At 36.8% G+C, this 22,282-nt stretch overlaps 1 protein-coding gene across 6 annotated transcripts in view; it reads right to left on the reverse strand.

Annotated features, from left to right (window-relative positions):
- The window catches only part of LOC115216682 (low-density lipoprotein receptor-related protein 6), a 111,947-nt gene that overhangs the window by 29,490 nt on the left and 60,175 nt on the right, over positions 1-22,282 (reverse strand). For all 6 annotated transcript variants that reach the window (XM_029786190.2, XM_029786191.2, XM_036506834.1 and 3 more), the window contains exons 11-14: positions 17,695-18,048; positions 15,411-15,582; positions 13,846-13,976; positions 6,712-6,868 (exon numbers count right to left, since the gene is read on the reverse strand). In XM_029786190.2, the coding sequence (XP_029642050.1) occupies positions 6,712-6,868; positions 13,846-13,976; positions 15,411-15,582; positions 17,695-18,048 (814 nt within the window). The remainder of the gene's footprint in view (positions 1-6,711; positions 6,869-13,845; positions 13,977-15,410; positions 15,583-17,694; positions 18,049-22,282) is intronic.

Raw genomic sequence — 22,282 nt, forward strand, 5'->3', positions numbered from 1 at the left:
GACCGTCTATTGAGGTGAAAATATTCTGTGCCGTATGAATATGTCCCTCGTTTAAGAAACAGATTGGGTTTATTTACATTTGTGAAGAAAAAAAGATACCCCCACCCCTAACCCTAACTAACCCTGACCCTAAAACAGATTGAAATGTAATAGATCGATTCTAGGGTCATAATTATGGGTGACAATTTCATATGACACCGCTAGAAAAAACTGCCGTTCAAACCGAAAAGTTCCGAGTGGGGCTGCTATGGTTTTACATTATCACTGTGTGCGACAGCATAAATGTTTTTAATGTATTACGGCCAACGAGAATCTACACCGGACTACAATTAACTAATACAGTAGGTGTCGTATTATACGCTACAAAGACAGGGCGTGCGAATGACAGTTTTGGCCAACTCGTAAAAAGAACACAAGCAGCCAGTTCCCATCAAACATCAAACCACACCTAAATATCTCAAAAAAAAAACAGAAATAGATAATACATAATAAAAACAGAACTATACAATTTAAATAACACTCCTCTCATACATTGTCTGAAAATAAGATGGAATGCTCATGGCCGAAACGATTTGATCATAAACGTCATATTGTTGTTTAGCCCAGGGTCAACCAATTCTGAGATTACATTGGTTTAAACAACAATAACTACGACATGCTTTAGAATCCTGCCTATTATAGGCACAAGGCCTGATATTCTAGAATGAGGCTAGCGGATTACATCGAGTCTAGAATAACACTGGTACTTATTTTATTGACCGCCAAAAGGATGAAAAGCAAAGTCGATCCCGGCAGAGTTTGAACTCAGAAAGTAAAATTAGAAGACAGACCGCTAAGTATTTTGTGCCGCCTGCCAACGATTCTGCCAGCGCTCTATCTTGAAGTTATATTATTATAAAGCGTTGTTAATATAACTAAATCGAAGGTGGCGAGTTGCCGGGATCGCTAGCACGCCAGACAAACTGCTTAGCGGCATTTCGTCTCTCCTTACGTTGTGAGTTCAAATTCCGCTGAGGTTGACTTTGCCCTTCATCCCTTCAGGATCGATAAAGTAAGTACCAGTTGAGCACTGGAGCTGAGCAGCAGGGGGCAATGTAATCGATTTACTTCCCTTCCCCTAAAATTGCTGAATTTGTGCCAAAATATTTAATCATTATAACTAAATCCAATTCCAATGAGACATGATTACTCACATTTCAAAAACTGATACTTCTTTGGTTAAAACGATGCAGGTTCCAGTTGATCCGATCCAAGGAACAACCTGCTAGTGAAATTATCTTGCAAGTGGCTCAGTACTCCACATTAACATGTACCCTTAACGAAGTTCTCAAGGGAATTGAGCGTGACGCAAAATGTAACAAGGCCGGCCCTTTGAATTACAGGTATAAATCATTTTTGCCAGCTGAATGAACTGAAGCAACGTGAAATAAGGTGCCTTGTTCAAGGACACAAGCGCCGCCAAGAATCGAACTCACGCCCTTACGATCGGGAACCCACTATCCCTAACCACCAAGCCACGTGCCTTCACTACTCATATGTAAACCATCCCATTCTATTATAGGCACAAGGCCTTAACTTGCGAAGGGTTGGGATAGTTGATTACATCCCACCCCCGTACAAAACTAGTACTTATTTTAATGACCCCGAAAGGATGAAAGGGAAAGTCGACCTCGACGGAATTTAAACCCAGAAAGTAAAGACAGGCGAAATGCCGCTAAGCCATTTACTTACACTTCTGATGCCCTGATTTCAAATCTCGTCGAAAATGAATTTGCTTTCCATTCGGTTGAAATCGGTATATTTTGTGGTATTGAGGCTATGTTAGATAATCAGTATATACGCGTACTATTTTGAGAATGTCCCCCCCCTTCTGTTTTCTTTATAAAAAACTAGTTTGTGTTCTTTAATATATACTATGAGAAGAACTAACTTTGCTAATTTTCTATGCACTACTTTTTAAAATCTTTTAAATTATTATTTGACTGTGGTCATACTGGAGCACCGCCTTGAAAAGTAAAGTCGAACAAATCGATCCCAGTATTTATTTTTAAATCTACAACTTATTCTGCTGATACAGTTCTATAGTTAAGAGATGAGGAATTAAGTACATTATTTACATTATTTATATTCGACGATATTTGTCCTCATCTTGTTTGTTGTTAACACAACGTTTCGGCTGATATACCTTCCAGCCTATGTCTAATATTTTTCTATAGAAAATATTAGATTTAAAAGCCCTAAAATTCATCCATAATTGCCCACGGCCATATGGCATAGTGGTTAAGAGAGAGGGGCTACTAACCCCAAGATTCCGAGTTCGAAGCAGTGACCGGAACAACAATTATAATAATAGTAATAACATGGAAAATGCCTTAGGAATGAGAACCCAGGCTGGAGGATATATCAACCGAAACGTTGTGTTAACAACAAACAAAATGAAGACAAATATTTAATGTTATTCTGCTGATTCTTTTGCCTAACTGCTAGATTATGGGGACGTCCACAAACCAACAGCAGTTGTCAAGTGGAAGCGAGGAACAAACATAAGCTCAAGAACATACGCATACAACAAACACATACACACACACACACACACATATACATTTCTTTATTGCCCACAAGGGGCTAAACATAGAGGGGACAAACAAAGGGATTAAGTCGATTACATCGACCCCAGTGCGTAACTGGTACTTTATTTATCGACCCCGGAAAGATGAAAGGCAAAGTCGACCTCGGCGGAATTTGAACTCAGAACGTAACGGCAGACGAAACACGGCTGCGCATTTCGCCCGGCGTGCTAACATTTCTGCCAGCTCGCCGAGGCTTCCACACAGTTCCTGCCTACCAAATTCATTCATAAGGTGCTTCACGGTGGGACTGATTCAGGAACTACACGATATCAAAAGGAGCTCATTAATCACAGTACAATGACTTAGATTGTTCTTCCATTGTGTTTCTTTGTATCTGTTTCTGTCGATGACATTTTAATCTTTATCCGCTTTCTTTTACTCGTTCTATTTATGTTTTCAATTTACATGTTTGTTCTTATTTCTAAGTATTTATACTTAGTTCCTCTTTCACTTTCATCACTAAAACTGAAACACGTCAACAGCTGTTTTTCTCTTTAAAGTCCTTAGCAAGTATATATATTGACGTCTCATAATCTTTCTGTTGATATGTCTAGGCATGCGCTGTTGTATTGTTACTTGAATAAACTTAGACAAAGTAGAACTATTGCAGGAAAATCATTAACACACACACACACACACACACACACATACACATATCCGCTTTTCTAATTGTGCATGCTTTTTGAAAATATTTTGCATCCTGAAACAATAATAACAATTGTTTCTTTTCGATCTCCAAAGCCTCTAGAGTCATTAATATAATATAAGGATTGCTTTTTAGGTTATTCACCGTATTGATATTATTTTCTCCACTTCCCGCATTCTCTCTTATAATCGTTTCAATGTTTTTTTTTTCCCTTGTCTATTTTTGTTTATGAGTATTCATTTTGTTTTCCTTTCCCTACATCTACTACAAATTCTCTCACAGCGCAGTGATTGGCCGAAGGTGCCACGCAGTCAGACTTAATTAGAATGCACATGGTTTTACAGAGTGAACTATTTTTATCCACACCCCACGCCTGCACCTATATTTTTTTTTTTTTTTTGTACTTGTTTCCGTCATTTGATTGCGGCCATGCTGGAGCACCGCCTTTTTAGAGTGGTGAAAGACTACAGCAGGGATCACCACCTCCTGCCGGAGCCTCGTGGAGCTTTTAGGTGTTTTCGCTCAATAAACACACACAACGCCTGGTCTGGGGATCGAAACCGCGATCCTCCGACCGCAAGTCCGCTGCCCTAACCACTAGGCCATTGCGCCTCCTATATATATATATATGTATATATATATATATATATATATATAATATATATATATATATATATATATATAATATATATATATTATATATATATATATATATATATATATATATATATATATATATATATATATATATATATATATATATATATATATATATATATATAATATATATATATATATATATACATGGATCGATCGATGGATTGATGGATAGATCGATGGATGGATATATCTATCAGTCACGCTTGCGCCTATATACATATTTGGCGCAAGCGTGGCCGTATGGGAAGAAATTTGCTTCCCCACCACTTGCTTCCCCACCTCAGGTGTCTTGTGCTATAGCCTCGGGCCGACCAAATCATTGTGAATGGATTTGATAGACGGAGACTGAAAGAAACCCGCCGCATGTGCGTGTGTTTGGGGGTGGGGGGGGGCGGTTTGGGTCTAAGTCTTCCCCCATCCCACCCCATAGCTTAACAACCAATGTTTACGTGTTTCCGTAACTTAGCAGTTCGCCGAGACTGATAGAATAACAAAAAATAAGGACTAGGGTCGATTCATTTAACTAAAACGAATTCTTCAAGGCGGTGCCACATGATGGCCGCTGCTTTTTGACTGTACCTTTGTTCAAATTCAGTAATTTATCAGTTTTCTTTATCTAACCGTATACACAAAGTTTTACTCTCTTTAGAAGAAATTCTTAGATATTTTGCTCCTAGTAATTTTCACAGATATTCCGTAAAGTGTACGCTGTTAGCAAGAACTTGTTCAACAGGTTTTCGTTTTGTGAATTTTTCCAAGTTGATTGTGGTAAAACCTATTGTTAATGCCCATCCTATGACAATAATATTTGCACTCAGTTCTTTATTTAAAAGTGTTTTATGACCGTGTGGTCGATATTTTATTTATTACTGGATAGAAAAATTGATAGAGCTCCAAACAAAATGCCCTGTAGTTTTTAGTTAAAGCCACCTACATTCTGCGTTTAACCCTCGTGTGGTGGGCTCGACCTTGTTTCTCATTATAAACATGTCAATTTCCGGCACTCTGAATAGACTCTACCTTTCCAATAAGTATGTGACCTTGACTCAACGATAGCAACTACTATTAACTTACTTCAAAATTAATTGACCACCAAGCAGCTACATTTTTTTACATATGATGCATATCATGCAGAATTAATGTGTATGACGCAAATCTCTGGCAAGCAAGTTTTACTACAAACCTCACAGGACTCATCTGCAGAAGTGAATGGATTACTTGCATATAACTATGTTGTTAATGTGGCATCTGTCTTCAGCCAGCTAGACTAAGCTATCAAATGCTAAAGTCCTAAACATGACTAAATAATGATTTCAAATTTTGGCACAAGGCCAGCAATTTCCTGAGTGGGGAAAATGTCGATTAGGTCTACCCCAGTGTTCAACCGGTACATATTTTATCATAGGCAAGGTCGAACTCGATGGAATTTGAACTAAGAACTAAACACAAGTGAAATGCCTCAAAGCATTTTGGCCAGAGTAAAAACGTTTCTTATTTCTTTATTGCCCACAAAGGGCTAAACATAGAGGGGACAAACAAGGACAGACAAAGGGATTAAGTCAATTACATCGACCACAGTGCATAACTGGTACTTAATTTATCGACTCCGAAAGGATGAAAGGCAAATTTGACCTCGTCGGAATTTGAACTCAGAACGTAACGGCAGACGAAATACCTTTTTCTTTACTACCCACAAGGGGCTAAACACAGAGGAAACGAACAAGGACAGACAAACGGATTAAGTCGATTACATCGACATCAGTGCGTAACTGGTACGTATTTAATCGACTCCGAAAGGATGAAAGGCAAAGTTAACATCCGCGGAATTTGAACTCAGAACGTAGCAACAGACGAAATACCGCTAAGCATTTCACCCGGCGTGCTAACGTTTCCGCCAACTCGCTACCTCCAGCATGACTATATAACAACAGAACTGGGACATGAATTAACAAATTTCTCAGTTGACTAAAGAGTAGCGTAAAACATTGTTCTCTTAATAACATTTTCTCTTGCTGTACCTAAAAGAAACATCGTCTTTCACTTATATTTGTAATGTATGAAAGATATGTGTGTGTGTGTTTGTATGTAGATATATATGTATGTATATTCATATGCATGTGTATATATGTATATATATGTATATATATATATATATATATATATATATATATATATATATATAATCATATATGTGTGTTTATGTGTATACATGTACATCTGTAAAATACCAAAGAAATTCGACGCCTCTAAAGTTTGTTTACATATCTATGTATATATTTTATATTACATCATAATATATATATATATATATATATATATATATATATATATATATATATATATACGCTAAGGTTCTTTCAGTTTCCGTCTGTCAAATCCACTCAAAGGCCTTGGTTAGCCCGCGGCTATAGTAGAAGACACTTGCCCAAGGTACTCCGCAGTGAGACTGAGCCCGGAACCAAGTGGTTAGGAAGCAAGCTTCTCACCACAGAGCCACTGTGTGTATATGCATATATATATATATATATATATATATAATCTCGTTTCTGTACATATGATTGCATTGTACACTATACCCTTTTTCTAATTCAAGTCTACAGTATGCAACAGGAGAACTGCACTGTAACCATTTCTTGTCGAAATAGTTTTGTAAATTTGGTCCTTATTACTTAGATTTCTGATCAGTTCTGATTTAATGAGCTATAAATACGTTCTAGTTGTGACTATGCCGAAGAAAATATTTTCCCATATTACAAGTCATAATGTTATACTTACTTTCGTGACCAGTCTGTAAGGTAAAGGTAATCACCAGACAGAGCAATACCAAAATAATGGGCGTCCGATTCATTGTAGAGTATATATTGATGCTTGCCGTCAGTGGTCATCGAAGCAATTTTGTTGGAGCGGGCATCAACCCAGTATAATCGCTTCTCTGTATTGGTAAGATATTAGAAGCAGAATTAGATGGACAAACATACACATACAAAGATAAAGAATTATATGGCAATACAAAGTTGGTAAGATTAAAAGTCAAATCATACTATAAAAACAGAATAAAAATGAATCTACCTCGGATCTCACTGTGTCTAGGAAAGAAATTAAATCATAATAAGGCATAAATGTAAAATAATAGATTTAAACTTCAGTTGTCTCGTATGTCTTGCGGGTGAGACCACACTATATAGAGTATCATCGTTAATTTTTTCAATCTCATTTTTTAACACTAAGTTCACTATTTAACACTAAATAGTAATGTTGTTGTGACCCCACTTCGGTCATGAATGACCATGGGATTGCACCTAGAAAGTTACCCTCCGAGGCAAAAGTCTGGGCAAGGCTGTTTATGGAAGATCAGCAGTTGCCCATGCATACCAGCCTCTCCTCTCCACGCCACCGATATGATCCAAAGGAAAGGCAAAGGCCGATACAGCTTGGCACCAGTGACGTCGCAGCTCATTTATTAACGTGTAAGTGGCTGAGCACTCCACAGACACGTGTACTCTTAACGTAGTTCTCGGGGTGATTCAGCGTGACACAGAGTGTGAGAAGGCTGGCCTCTTTAAAATACAGGTACAACAGAAACATGAAGAAAGAGTGAGAGAAAGTTGTGGTGAAAGAGTTCACCACCACCCCCTGCCGGCGCCTCGTGGAGCTTTAAATGTTTTTGCTAAATAAACACTCACAATGCCCGGTCTGAAAATCGAAACCGCGATCCTACGACCGCGTGTCCGCTGCCCTAACGACTGGGCAGCCTCCACACTAAATAGTAATAATGTTATAAGTAAATGCCACCATTTTTTTAATTCATATTTTAAGAGACTACTGTAATTGACAATTTGAACCGCCGTATATCTAACACGGGAAAAATGCATTTCGTGATTCTCTCTTTCTTTGGCACCCTATGTTCCTCATCATATACTTTAAGGGATAATCTTGGTCTGTATGATGTAAGTTCAGGTCGAATTTTGGCATTGAACGTCCAGTTATTCGATTAAATGAACAACCTGCTCAATCACCTTCCGTGCGAATTGGATGATTATTACAAATACACGCATCTTGTATTTAATTCTTAGGTAGAATCAGCACGGCACAATATCTGACTCGGCCAGGTGGATCTAGAAAGTTCAGGTACGACCCATTCAATGGACTCCCATACAATTTATTCATTCAGATATGCCTGCTTATACCGACATTATGTAACAGATGGATGTACATACATAGTAAAATCTTACTAACAAGCTCTCATATGTGCAACATGGACTAAAAGCTTCTTAAGAAAATACGAAATTGCAATTTTTTCACCAATTTCGATGTCATGATCAGCGGCACACGAAACCGGTAGGATATGATAATATTCTATCCTTTAAAATATGTTAAACCTATAAAAACTGTGTGCAGTTTTCCTTCTTTTATTATATATTTTTACACTACAACTCACCACGTGGGGAATATTTCTTCAACGAAATTCTTTATATATATATATATATATATATATATATTATATCAAATTAGAGATGAAACCACTATTAGGCAAATCAAACAATGAAAAACTTAAGCCAATACATAAAATTAATTAATTTATATTATTTTAAATATATATCAAAAGTATTAAAAGTTTAATAAAAGATAATGAGTAAAACTCTACGATCGTTTCATGGCTGTCCAATTCGTAATAATTCGAGTTATGGTTACAGTCAATCTTCAGGTAATTGAAATATTTACCTTAATATACTCTTTACTCTTACTCTCTTTTACTTGTTTCAGTCCTTTGACTGCGGCCATGCTGGAGCACCGCCTTTAGTCGAGCGACTCGACCCGGGGACTTATTCTTTTTTTTTTTGTAAGCCCAGTACTTATGCTATCGGTCTCTTTTGCCGAACCGCTAAGTAACGGGGACATAAACACACCAGCATCGGTTGTCAAGCAATGCTAGGGGGACAAACACAGACACACAAACAAACACACATACATATATATACACATATATACGACAGGCTTCTTTCAGTTTCCGTCTACCAAATCCACTCACAAGGCATTGGTCGGCCCGGGGCTATAGCAGAAGACACTTGCCCAAGATGCCACGCAGTGGGACTGAACCCGGAACCATGTGGTTGGTTAGCAAGCTACTTACCACACAGCCACTCCTGCGCCTAATATCTATATATATATATATATATATATATATATATATAATATATATATATATATATATATATATATATCGCAGGAGTAGCTGTGTGGTAAGTAGCTTGCTTACTAACCACATGCTTGAGTCCCACTGCGTGGCACCTTGCCTTGTACTATATCTAGTATCTTCTACTATAGGCTCGGGCCGACCAAAGCCTTGTGAGTGGATTTGGCAGAAGGAAAGTGTGAGAAGCCTGTTGTATGTGTGTGTGTGTATGTGTGTGTGTGTGTGTGTGTGTGTGTGTGTGTGTATGAGCGTGCGTTTGTGTGAGTGTGTGTGAATTTGTGTGTCTGTGTTTGTCCCTCACCATCACTTGACAACCAATGTCGGTGTGTTCACATCCTTGTAACTTAGCGGTTCGAAAAAAAAAGTTGCCAACAGAATAAGTACTACGCTTACAAATAATAAGTCTTGGTATCGAATTGTTCGACTAAAGCGGTGCTCCAGCATGGCCGTAGTCAAATGACTGAAGCAAGTAAAAGAACGAAAGAATATATATATATACACACACAGAGAGAGGCTCAAAGAATTGTTAGTGGTCTAGAGAAGAAAGGTCATCATCAATAGTCCGTTTTTTATTTTTAGAGTATATAAGACAAATGAAAAGAAGGATGTATTATATCATCAGACCATAGTCTGAGACCAAATGCTTGCAACAACATAGACAGCTAAGAGCCAAATAGTGATGTTAAGCAATCTGACGTAGAAAGTCTATTTGAAAATACACAGTCAGGACAATAAACAGAGAAGTAAAACGTCAACGTTTGTTTCGACATGTATTCACTTCGGTCACAAGAACTGCGAACTCCTTGACCTATTATCTAAGGGATGAATAACCTACACATGCGTGTATCCCTAACGCAACATTCACCAATAGAATTCACTGGACGGGCTGTTAAATATATTCTGCTTACCTAATTTCAATCACAGGGGTTGGATTGAACAGACTATGTTATAAGACACGCCTAAGAGGCCACGCAGGGTCATCGAATCTAGAACCCAATCTGGACTTATGAATATATCAACGAATACGACACCTGATGACGTTCGGAGATCATGCTTATCGAAATGCAGTGCAGTTAAAAATGTTTTCTAAAAATTGTTTCGTCATGAGAAAGGGAAGTTGCTGTCCATCTGTGACTGGTGAGATTGATGGCTTTCAGCTAAAACGTCAGGAAAAAGTTATGCACTGAGATGGGAAAACCTAAACGGCTGATGTTCAAAGGAAGAAAGGACGTCTGTCCCGAAAACAATTCAACTTTACTCTTTTCCCCACAATGAATCAATTTTTAAAATTGTTTTTTGTGTTTTAAGTATCAAGTTGTATAGGTTGTTGCCATTATTTTAATGATATTCATTTTAATAATCGCAGATACTGAATGGGAAAATTGCAGCAAAAGCTGTAATCGCTTCCACTTACTTGATCAAATTATTTTTTACTCGTAATAACGCTATAATCGCATTGTCAATGAAGAAGAAAGATTGTATTGTTTGATATATCAGCCAACTTTCGCAAATGTCTGATAACGAGAAACAATATTGAATAATGCAACCTTTTATTTTGCCTTTTTAACTTACTACAAGGCTGCTGCTATACTAGGGCGTCACCTTGAGAGCTTGGTGTTTAATCTATCGGGACTCTAGTGTCGAATCGCTAAGTTACGGGAACGTAATCAAAGCAAACACTGTGAAGTGGTGGAATGAGAGAAACCAAAGACACACGCACACGCACACATACACACACACACACACACATACACACACATACACACACGTATATATCAGGTCATCAAGAACGAAATGTCCGATTTTGAACTGAAAGTCTATTTTACAAAAAGCAATGCAGTTAATCAAAGTATGCGCCTAAATTATCAACACAATTTTGCCATTTTCTCTTTATCTTATTTATGCTGGCAGCGAAGAATTCTGGAGAGCATATGATGATGAAATTACGAAAGGTTGTTTTTCCATCTTCAGATTTGAAGAATTTGAAGATTTTTCCTTGCAAAAAGTTGTCTAATGCCTAGAAAATGTGACAGTCAGTTGGTGCAAGGACTGGTGAATATGGTGTATGACAGAGTACTTCCAAGTTCAGTTCCAGTAACTTGAGTAGCGTTCTTTTCGCAATATGTGGTCAAGCATTGTCTCACAAGAGAATTGGCCTGTCTCTATTGACCAATCCCAGTTGTTTAATTACAAGTTTACTCATCATTTCATCGAATTGGTTGATGTATACATCCGCTGTAATTGACTTAACAGGTTTCATGAAGATGTAGTAGATGACACCAGCGGTAGACCACCAAACAGATACCATCATCATTTTTTATGAATATTTTATTTGGATTGTGTTTTGGTACTTCGTACTTTTGGTACTTTGGTACCACCAAGCAGAACGCTTGCTATTGTTGAAAAGATTCTATTTTTCATCCACTTAACAATACAATGCAAAAATGGTTCGCTTTTATGCCATAACAGCAAAGAATAGCAAGTTTCAAGACGACATGTCAACTGATGCTCGTCCAGTTTGTGTGGTACCCACTTGTCCAGCTTCTTTACCTTTCAGATTTCTTTCAGATTTTCCAATACAGTTAGAATCGAAACATCAAACCTTGCTGCTAACTCACGCGTAGTTTGAGATGTATCTGCTTCCACTACAGTTTCCAGCTCATCATTATCCCCCATTGTTTTAGATCTACCACTGGGCTAATTTTCAAGAGTAAAATCACCAGACCGGAACTTCTCAAACCATCGACGTGGAGTACACTCATTCGCCAAATCTTCACCAAGCACGTCATTGATGTTCTGAGCTGTTTGGGATGCATTGGTTCCACGACGAAACTCATATTCATAAACAACACGAATTTTTTTTTATCTATCTATGGGTTCACAAAATTTGATGTACAAGAGAAAGCCCACAATATAATCAAACACTATGAATTGCATTCCAAATGGTTTCCGTCTAACAAATTCACTCACGAAGCATTGGTTAATCCGGAACTTTAGTAGAAGATACTTGTCTAAGGTGCCATGCAGTGAAAATGAACACGAAGCAGCCACGTGGTTGCAAAACCAACTTCTTAAACACATAGTTATGCTTACACTTTATCGGGAGAAAAAATGGATATTCACAATTGGAGCAGCTTTACTTCTAAATCTGTTCGATATTATTTGGACCGATGCAAAACAGCTACAATAAGCATTACAACGAAGACCTTAAGTAACTAGTATCGAAAAGCAGGCTATGCAAGTTGTTAAATATTTCAGCATTTTAGGGGACATAACTCTACATGTTTGACACTTAGAGTCACTTCCCTTAGTCTTCAGATCTGAATTCTTTTATAAACATTTTATTTTTCTCCGACTCGTAATACGAAAAAATTCTGTTTTCTCCTCAACGTATGATTTATGGTTGTGAACGTAATTTATTTTTTTATTGTTATACAGAGTAGTAATATTATATTAGCTGACGCATTAAATCAGAATTACACAGAATTTACTATGGTTTGTGTTTGCACATGGGTCGAAAAGTTTTGTGAGTTTAGAGAATATTTTCTTTTCTCATTCATTCATTCATTTACTCAGTCAGTCTCCCTTTCTTCCTTTTCCACATTTTCCTATTTCTACTACACGGAGCGCTTCAATTTTCTTTTTTCCATGAAGCGTGCAAAAAATAATAATAATCCTTCCTACTAAAGGCACAAGGCCGGAAATTTGGAGAAAGAGGACTTGTCGATTACATCGCCCTCATTCTTTCACTTGTACTTAATTTACTGACCCCGAAAGGATAAAAGGCAAAGTCGACCTCGGCGAAATTCGAGGACAGAACGTGACGACGGACGAAATACTGTTAAGCATCTTGCCCGGCGTACTAACAATTCTGCCAACTGGCTACCTTGATGATTCAAACGAGTTACTCTGATGCTTATTTAACCACGAATGTAGAAATATGATAGTAGCTTTCTGATGTATTGATTGGAGCCTTCGATCTAGGTTAGAAACCGGCTCTTTCTATACCTTGAAATAAATTGAATAATGGCATACATACATGTATGCATGCAGCCATACATACATACATAAATACATACATACATACATACATACATACATACATACATACATACATACATACATACATACATACATACATACATACATACATACATGTGTATATAATTTAGAGTGAAGGTTTCGTTGTGATGATAAAAAGAACATTGGAGGACATTAGCTAGTTTGTTCATTATGAGACAGACTGGGTAAGAATATATATATATATATACATATATATATTACACGCATATATATATATATATAATATATATATATATATATATATATATATATATATATATATACATATACATATTACACGCATTTTTTTCTCTCCTTGTTTCTCTCCTTGTAAATAAACGTTGAACACAATGAGAAACGAGACATACAACATAAAGAATAGTCCCCTTCTTCAGTTGTCCCTGTTTCATCTACTTAACGCTACGAAGGCAAGGACAAGACGCAACTTCGTTGAAACAGTCCTTCCCGCAAAGCAAATTATATAAAATTTGGAATTTTTGCGGAGGGTGAAAGTGGTAACGAGAACAGGACAATGAGAACAGTGATTGATTGATTGATTGATTGATTGATTAATTGATTATATGAAGGCAGTCCCTAATCACAATTCAGCTATTGGCAGGAATTAAAGTATTGTTAGTACATGAAATATTTACCTCTTACATCAAGAGCTAAACCATTTGGCCAAGCTCCTTCTTTGAATTTGGCAATGACTTGTCGCTCTGAACCATCCATTCCACAGCGTTCAATTTTAGGATCTGATCCCCAGTCTGACCAATATATTCTCCTGAAATAGAGAAACAAGATAAATGCTGAACTCTTCACTCAAATATAAATTTTACATTATTTGATTCTCTGTCTGAAGAATTTCTAATATGATATTTCTTAAAAGAGTATCCAACATGTATTAGGTTGTCCGGAAAGTTCGTGCCGATTTCTAGTAGCTTACCTTACGACTTATTTTAGAACATGGTTGAGTTCATAAAATAGGATTTGACTACACCTCAATTTAGGGCACAGTTTAAGCTATCTTTTCATGGAAGAAGGTTTATGTTCCTATAACCTGTGTTAATTCTGTAACCCTTTAAAATGGAAGATACAAAAGTTCATTTTCGGCACTTGATGCTTTGGGACGCCTGGGATGTGTTACCCCACCTTCCATATTCACCAGATATTGCTGCTTCGGATTTCCACTTATTCAGGTCTCTGCAGAATAGTTTTAATGGTAAAAATTTCAATTCCTTGGATGACGTAAAAAGATACCTTCATGAATTATTTGCCATGAAACCCCCTCAATTCTGGGAAGATGGTATTTTCATGTTAAAGGAAAGATGGAGATGCATTGTGCAACAAAATTGTTCGTATTTGGTTGATTATAAATGTAATGGCAAGTATTTCTTGACCGTTTTCTTTCCTTTAAAAATCGGCACGAACTTTCTAGACAACCCAATACAATTCTGTCATTCCTATTAGCAAATGAAACATGCGTAATGGTGAATAAATAATACAAAAAATGTGTATGTGTGTGTGTGCGTTTGTGGATACACCTGAAAGCGCATGTGCATATATGTGCGTGTGCATGTGTTTTTGTATATGTATATATATATATTTATATATAAATACATATAAACGCACACATATATATAGATACACTACATACGTATATATAGCTGTGTGTATGTCTGTATGTCTGACTGTTTATCTGTCTGTCTGTCTGTATATATATATATATGTATATGTATGTATGTATGTATGTATGTATGTATGTATGTATGTATGTATTCATGTATTCATTTATGTATGTATATATGTATGTATGTATATACACACGTATGTATATTGTAGTAGAATAGCAATGTTTATAACCAGTCGTTAAATCTGAATATTCTTATAATTTACAGCAAACCATCAAGTCAGTGCAGAACGTAATACCAATTAATAAATGAGAAATGGACATAGTCACTCTCATTTCCATACAGTAATTTTTGCTCACTTAAAGCCGTGCACACTGAGTTGAGGGCTTATACGACAACTCATACTTTCCTGAAAGTTATTTAAATGAAGCTGTTCTTTATTGTATGTATAATTTGATGTGTGTGAGAGAGAGGTCTGTGGTATAGAGACAGAAAGAGATGGAAAGATGTGTGCGTACAACGATATTTCCGTACCGGTTTCAACTTATTCAATTCATCATTCCTTACAATATGTGAGGAGTACTTACTTCTCAATGGGGCTAGCAATTACAGATCGAACTTTCTCCAGACCACTGTTGATCAACGTCTTATGGAAAGGATATGCACTTAGGGTCATTACTCCGATTATCCTGATGCCAGCATCGCTATAAAACAATAATTGGTTCACATAATCGATTGCTAATCCATCAGCAATGGAATCTGTAATAAAGACGGAATCATACACTCGTAGATGCAATAAGTTCATAAATATAAGGATTTCTTTCAAATGGCAACAAAGTCAAATTCAGTTAGGGGAAAAAGTAATGCGTGGCTATAGTCAATGGCTGCGATAGAGAACATATTACATGCATGTCAGCAATCACGCACTGCGAGATTTTAGTTGACAACACGATCAAAAAGAATTGTGGATTTCCGTCGTTCGACGACGAGGACCAGGTGGTTCGACCAACTGAATAAGCTGCTTCTGAATTAAAGTGTAATTTGCTGAGCACTCCACAGACACGTGTACCCTTACTGTAATTTACAGGCAGAATCAGCGTGACTCAGTGTGTAACTTTTGAATCACAGGTTTAATCCACCCGACATGATTCTATTGTTTCTGTGTGCCCAGATAAATTCATAAAATATGCCTCAACCCAAAGCTGTAGAAAATCATTTTGCCCAAGTTACCACGTTGTGGAATCGAACCCCAAAACCTGAGGTTGCAAAGCAAACTTCTGCATCATTCGGCCACACTGCACCTTCCAGAAAACCTTATTTCTTTATAATATTATGTCATAATACCTTAACCTATAAGTGTTTACTAAGACCTAAATCGCTTGTATACATATAAGTGATATTTCAGCAACAGGTTTCTTAAAGAAATTATAATATTGACAAGTCGGGCGATAAACATTCACCATCGCAAGAATATCGAATCTACTGCAGTATAATTGTGACATCCAGTTTTGTCTCTGGTTGTAAAACGTAAACATGTGCACTGTAGGACATTAGGACATGGACATTGAATGAAAGAGGTATAAAAGTGATTATTGTAATTCATAATACTTTATTTTCATTTGACAAATCCATATATTTTAAAGAATTAAACAAGATATTAGACGTTCATCTCTTTCTTAATCATATGTAATGTGATGTAACTTTGAAACAAGAATCGACCAGCCTGTTGTAACACAATCATTTTTTTTATTTCTTACATAGGTACCAAGACTTAAAACACTATATATCAAATGATTTAAATTCCTTATAATCAAAGAATATAAATTTTAACATGTCATGAAAGAAGATATATTTTAACATGTCATCTTATGTTTATTATGGTGCACTACATAATTTCAAGAGACATCCACCTTGTACGGAGTAATTGTGCGTAATCCTTTCAACATGGAATCAGCTCTTCTGCAATAGCCATCACCTGTATCCCGTAATTAGACTCATAATAGACATCTGGTGTGAAAAAAGCAGCTCTGTTACAGATGTATTTAAAACACTATCTGATAATCTAACAGTGCTGCCGATACTAACAGGACATATTTAGTCTTGTTCTATGTTACTTGCTTACAGTTTGAGGTGATGAATCATTCGGGAACTGTTTAACCACGAACACAAAATTAAACCTTCATACATCGACTTGGAAAATACCTTTCTGCTATTACTAATAAATATGATACCACTATTTTTGCTTCTACATAGAGTTTATAAACGCTGTGTACATGCTGACTAATATTCACACAAGCATATTTAAGACCACATATATGAAAGTATTAACCAAGACAGAATAATTAATTTTCGTCTTAAATACAGGTCCACATAATTCAGCTGTCCAGTTAAACTCCTTCCCCATCTACGTCTATTAAAAGACAAATAAAAACAAAAAACGCCGTTTTGAAGTGTCGTCTTCCCTTCTTTTACGCAACAAGAACGACCCGTTTCTCCAACGTGTTGTGACTTGCGATGAAAAGTAGATTCTTTACGACAACCAGCAACGCTCAGCTCAGTCGCTGGTCACTGACGAAGTTCTACGGCACTTCCCGAAGCCAAAGTTGCAACAAAAGAAGGTCATGGTGACTGTTTGATGGTCAATGTTTCTCTTACGTTTAAACTACTATGATTTCTGAGAATTTGAGCTTTCTGCTCGGACGGTTTATTCATGCCGTAAACATTTAAGTTACAATGTTTCAACTCAGAAACGTTTTATATGACCATCTCTTTCTACCCAGGAAATATGTAGATGTAAACTTTATAAAAAGATGGGGAAAAAACACTGACATAACCACGCTGAATAAAAGAAAATTATTTTTTACTGCTTACCGTCCGTTAATTGTTTCACCAATGTCTCGTGTACACCGTTGATCTCGGCCTTTTTGATTGATTTATGAGCGACATCAGTCCAATAAATTATCCGTCGAACTGGATCATAATCAACGGCAAGAGGACGGAAATGATCTCGTACATCTAAAGCTTGTACTTTGCCGGTAATCATACTAATTTGAAAAATTTGCTTCCGGTAGCTATCGGTGACTAAAAGGAAGTTGTCTGTAGCTAAATCTGTAGCACAGATTTTCTTATTTTCGCCAATCTGGTAGCCAAGTCCACACCGACAGGTATAAGATTTTTCTCCTTTCGGTAGGCAAAGATGTTTACAGCTTCCGTCTGCGCATGCCGCTGCAAGAAAAGAAGCACAATACATAAACATTTTCTATCTATAAGTGTAATTCACATTATCTGACATTTTTGGTGTATATATGTACACACACACAAAATATACATATATATATATATATATATATATATATATATATATATATATATATATAATAATAAATATTAGGGAATATATCCAAATTACAGGGAAAAAAAAAATCAGATTTAGGATTAAATCCAATTTATAGTAAAATATTATAAAATATTATTTGAGACAAAACCACTATTTTGCAAAATTATTAAATTTTATGTATTGATTAAGTCTTTCCTTGTTTGTTTTGCAAAATAGTGGTTTTGTCTCAAATAATATTTTATATATATATATATATATATATATATATGCATATACATATATACATACATATATATATGTGCATATACATATATACATATATATATACATACATATATATATATATATATATATATATATATATATGTGTGTGTGTGTGTGTGCATATACATATATACATATACACATATATATATACATATATATACATATATATATATATATGCATATACATATATACATATAAATATATACATACATATATATATACACACACACACACACACACATATATATATATATATATATATAGGGAGAGTTTACGAAAAAAAACAAAAGACGAAGACAGGTGGTGTACAAAACAGATTTATTAGTATAACGCTCAGGAATAGAAAAAGTCTTTTACGTTTCGAGCCTACGCTCTTCTACAGAAAGGGACACAGAAAAAAACAAGGAGAGAAAGGAGAGAAAAAAATGTGTGTAGTGGCTAACGATCTATCATGGCGACTATATTATATATATATATATATATATATATATATAACTTAGAATAACTTAGAAAGGTTTTGGCCAGTATTGGCCCAGGCCATGTCTAACTTAATAGCACCACCTGGCGAAGCCTTTCAATTCAGGATTTGGGCACCAAGGCCCATTCGAGCAGAGAGTTATTATTTGCGGAGACATATCCGGGTGTAGGTGGTTTGTCCGGGACTGTTTGAAGGAATTTGTCCAAAGGCTTCTTGAATTTTGTGTGGTCAGTTTCTGTTTTGACGTGTCCTGGTGTAATGTTGAAAAGAGCGGGTCCAATTGAGGTGAAATAATTGTGCCGTATTGTTGTTATGAGATGCGATTTAGATTTTTGTTGTGGATGGATGGCACGGGGTCCAAGTCTTGGATGTATTTTGAAGGTGATACCAACATCATTTGGACAGTGCTGATGGAATATTTTCCACATCATACAGATAATGTAGCGTTCACGGCGTCGTTGGAGTGAATACAGTTTCAGCTTTTCCAGTCGACCCCAGTAGTCAAGGTCTGACATGCCATCTATCTTTTTCGTGATTGACCATTGGGGAGCTTCAACTTTCATAATATTCCGTTTCGTGTAGGGAGACCACAGTGGACAGCAGTATTCAAGGTGAGGTCAGGCAAAAGTGGAGAAGAGAAGGAGAATGGTGTGGGAATCTCTCGACTGGAAGGTTCTGAGAATCCAGGAGCACATTCTGCGGGCCATGTCAACTTTGCTGCTTATATGTGTAGCCCAGCTTATGTTGTTGTCCACAGTTACTCCCAAGTCTCTGATGTTGTTAGACGCCATGAGAGTTTCACCAGAAGGAAAGGTGTATGGGAGTTTCAGAGCGTCCTCCCTTCCAAAGTGGATCAATTCGAATTTGTCTTCGTTTAGCAACATGTTGTTCTTTTCCGCCCATTGGACAACAGCCAGTAGGTCTGACTGAAGGTTTATCCGGTCATCCACGCCATTGATGACCTTCTGGAGCTTGGAATCATCAGAGAAGATTCTGATGTTACTGTATTTGATGATGTCAGTGATGTCATTAATGTAGATGATGAAGAGAAGTGGGCCCAACACAGTGCCTTGTGGGACACCACTACTGACTTTGGCTGGGCTGGATTTGACTCCTTCGACTACAACATGTTTGGTTCTGTTAGACAGGAAGCACTTGATCCACTGCAGCAGCTTTCCAGTGACACCAATATTGGACAGCTTTCTCAAAAGGATCTTATGATCAACCCTGTCAAAGGCCTTGCTGAAATCAAGGTAGATAACATCAGTGTTGGAACCCTCTCCCAAGGCTCTCAAAATGTCATCGAAGTGATGCAGTAGCTGCGTCAGGCAATCCCTTCCATTACGGAATCCATGCTGGCTGGAGTTCAGCATATTATGACTCTCAAGGAAGTGAGTCATACGCGATCTCACCACTCTCTCAAATACCATAATGATATGAGAGGTGAGTGAGACTGGACGGTAATTCACGGCAAGGGATTTGTTTCCTTTTTTGAAAACTGGGACAACAGACTGGGATAGAAGGTTTTCTGGTATATATCCAGCATCCAGTGAGTTCCGCCACAGATTGGCTAGAGGGGGTGCAAGTTGGTGTTGACACATCTTCAAGACCCAAGCAGAGAACCTATCGGGCCCTACTGCTGAATTATGCTTCATTTCCTTTATTGGTGCTAAGACATCAGTAGCGCCAAAGGTTATGTCCGATAAATTGTATCGGGGAGTAACATCAGTGATACAGCGCAGATCAGCCATATCAGGATTGCTGAAAACAGAGCAGTATTGTTTCTGCAACATCTCTCCCATGGTTGGCATTGTCTTGAAGAGTACCATTTTCATCAATCAGAGGGCCAACAGTAGAGCCAGTAACTTTGTGTTTTTTTGCAAATGAGAAGAATACTTTGGGATTAAGTTTGATCTTCTCAATGACCCAGGCCTCTTCAGCTCTTCTCTGACTATTGATGATAAACATCATGTTGTTTTGGAGGTTATGTTTTTAATCTCTAGTGACGTGATGGCAATCAGGTTGGTATGTTGCTGTTGACAGTATTTCAGCTTGTTGATTTTTTTGTTAATTCTTTTAATTTTCCTGATGAGAGCTTTTCTATTTCTAGGGATTCTGCACTTAGATTTGTTTGCAGATCTTAATGGGGTGTGTTTTGCACATATGTTCGTAATGGTGTCTACAAATGACTGCCAGGACTTTTTGATGTTTTTGATGTTAGTGGGTGTGTATGTGTGCGTGAAGGACCAATCGGCTTGTGCAAGATCATTACTGATCACTTCCCAGTTTGCGTTGTGGAAATCCATAGTGTCAAATGGATGGACAAGAGGGATGACGTTTGTTTAGCATTTTGGCCGGTGAAATCTCAGATCACAGAGAACCATGTCATGGTCGGAGAGTAGGGTTTTCTCCACTGCAATATTGTGGATAGCATCAGTGTGATTGCTGAAAATTAAGTCTAGGACGTTTTTGTGACATCTCGTTGGTTCGACCACCAGTTGGGACAGGAAGAAATCATCCATGAAATCATGAAGCAATTCAACTGCCTCCCTGTCAGGGGTTGAGACAGAAGAACCTGGCGGCAGACTGTTTGTAGACCAGTCAACTCCAGGGAGATTGAAGTCCACCATCATTAAGATGTTGTCAGATTGATACTGCTGAATGAAACACTTTATGTTATTGAGGCATTCCTTGAAGCATGGTAGGAGCGTTTGGGGTGGTCTGTAGAGCCGAACTACTATTAAGTTGTTGGTTTGACTGAATACAGCGTATATTAAGCATATGACTTAACTTTTAAAACAAAGTTCAACAAAGTCGATCATATGTTTCGTAAATGGAGGAGATTAGATGTTAATATGGATTGAAATTATTTTTATTCCGTTGCAATAGGATTGTTTCATACAGAAAGACAATAAATTCATTTTAAGAATCTGGGTTGTCAAAAAGTATTCGTCAGTAGCAAAAATTAAGGAAAACAAAAAAGCTAACAAAACGTTAGAATTACATGGGTATGGTGTTCGTAATGTGTAATTGTTCTTGGAGTCATGTCTATTTAAAACAAAACTAAAGGGTCTCAGTTGGGTGCTGTTATATATAAAAAATTAATAAGGGTTACATTCTTTCAATAGATAAGTATAAAGGAGGTGATTTTAAAATCCCATATATGAAGTAAAAAAAAATAGGAGGGTTGTATTTAATGGAAAAAGACTAACCAAATAAGGGAGTATGGAATTTTAAATACTGGGTACTAAATATTTATATTTAACCGTCAATAATCAATACGGCTTAGATATCAGTTTTTAAAAATGTTTAATAGCAATTATGAATAGTTGGTGGTATATAAATTATAAATTTTACAATAACAATGTTTCATGTA

This window comes from Octopus sinensis, linkage group LG10, assembly GCF_006345805.1.
Source record: "Octopus sinensis linkage group LG10, ASM634580v1, whole genome shotgun sequence".
NCBI classification, from domain to species: domain Eukaryota; kingdom Metazoa; phylum Mollusca; class Cephalopoda; order Octopoda; family Octopodidae; genus Octopus; species Octopus sinensis.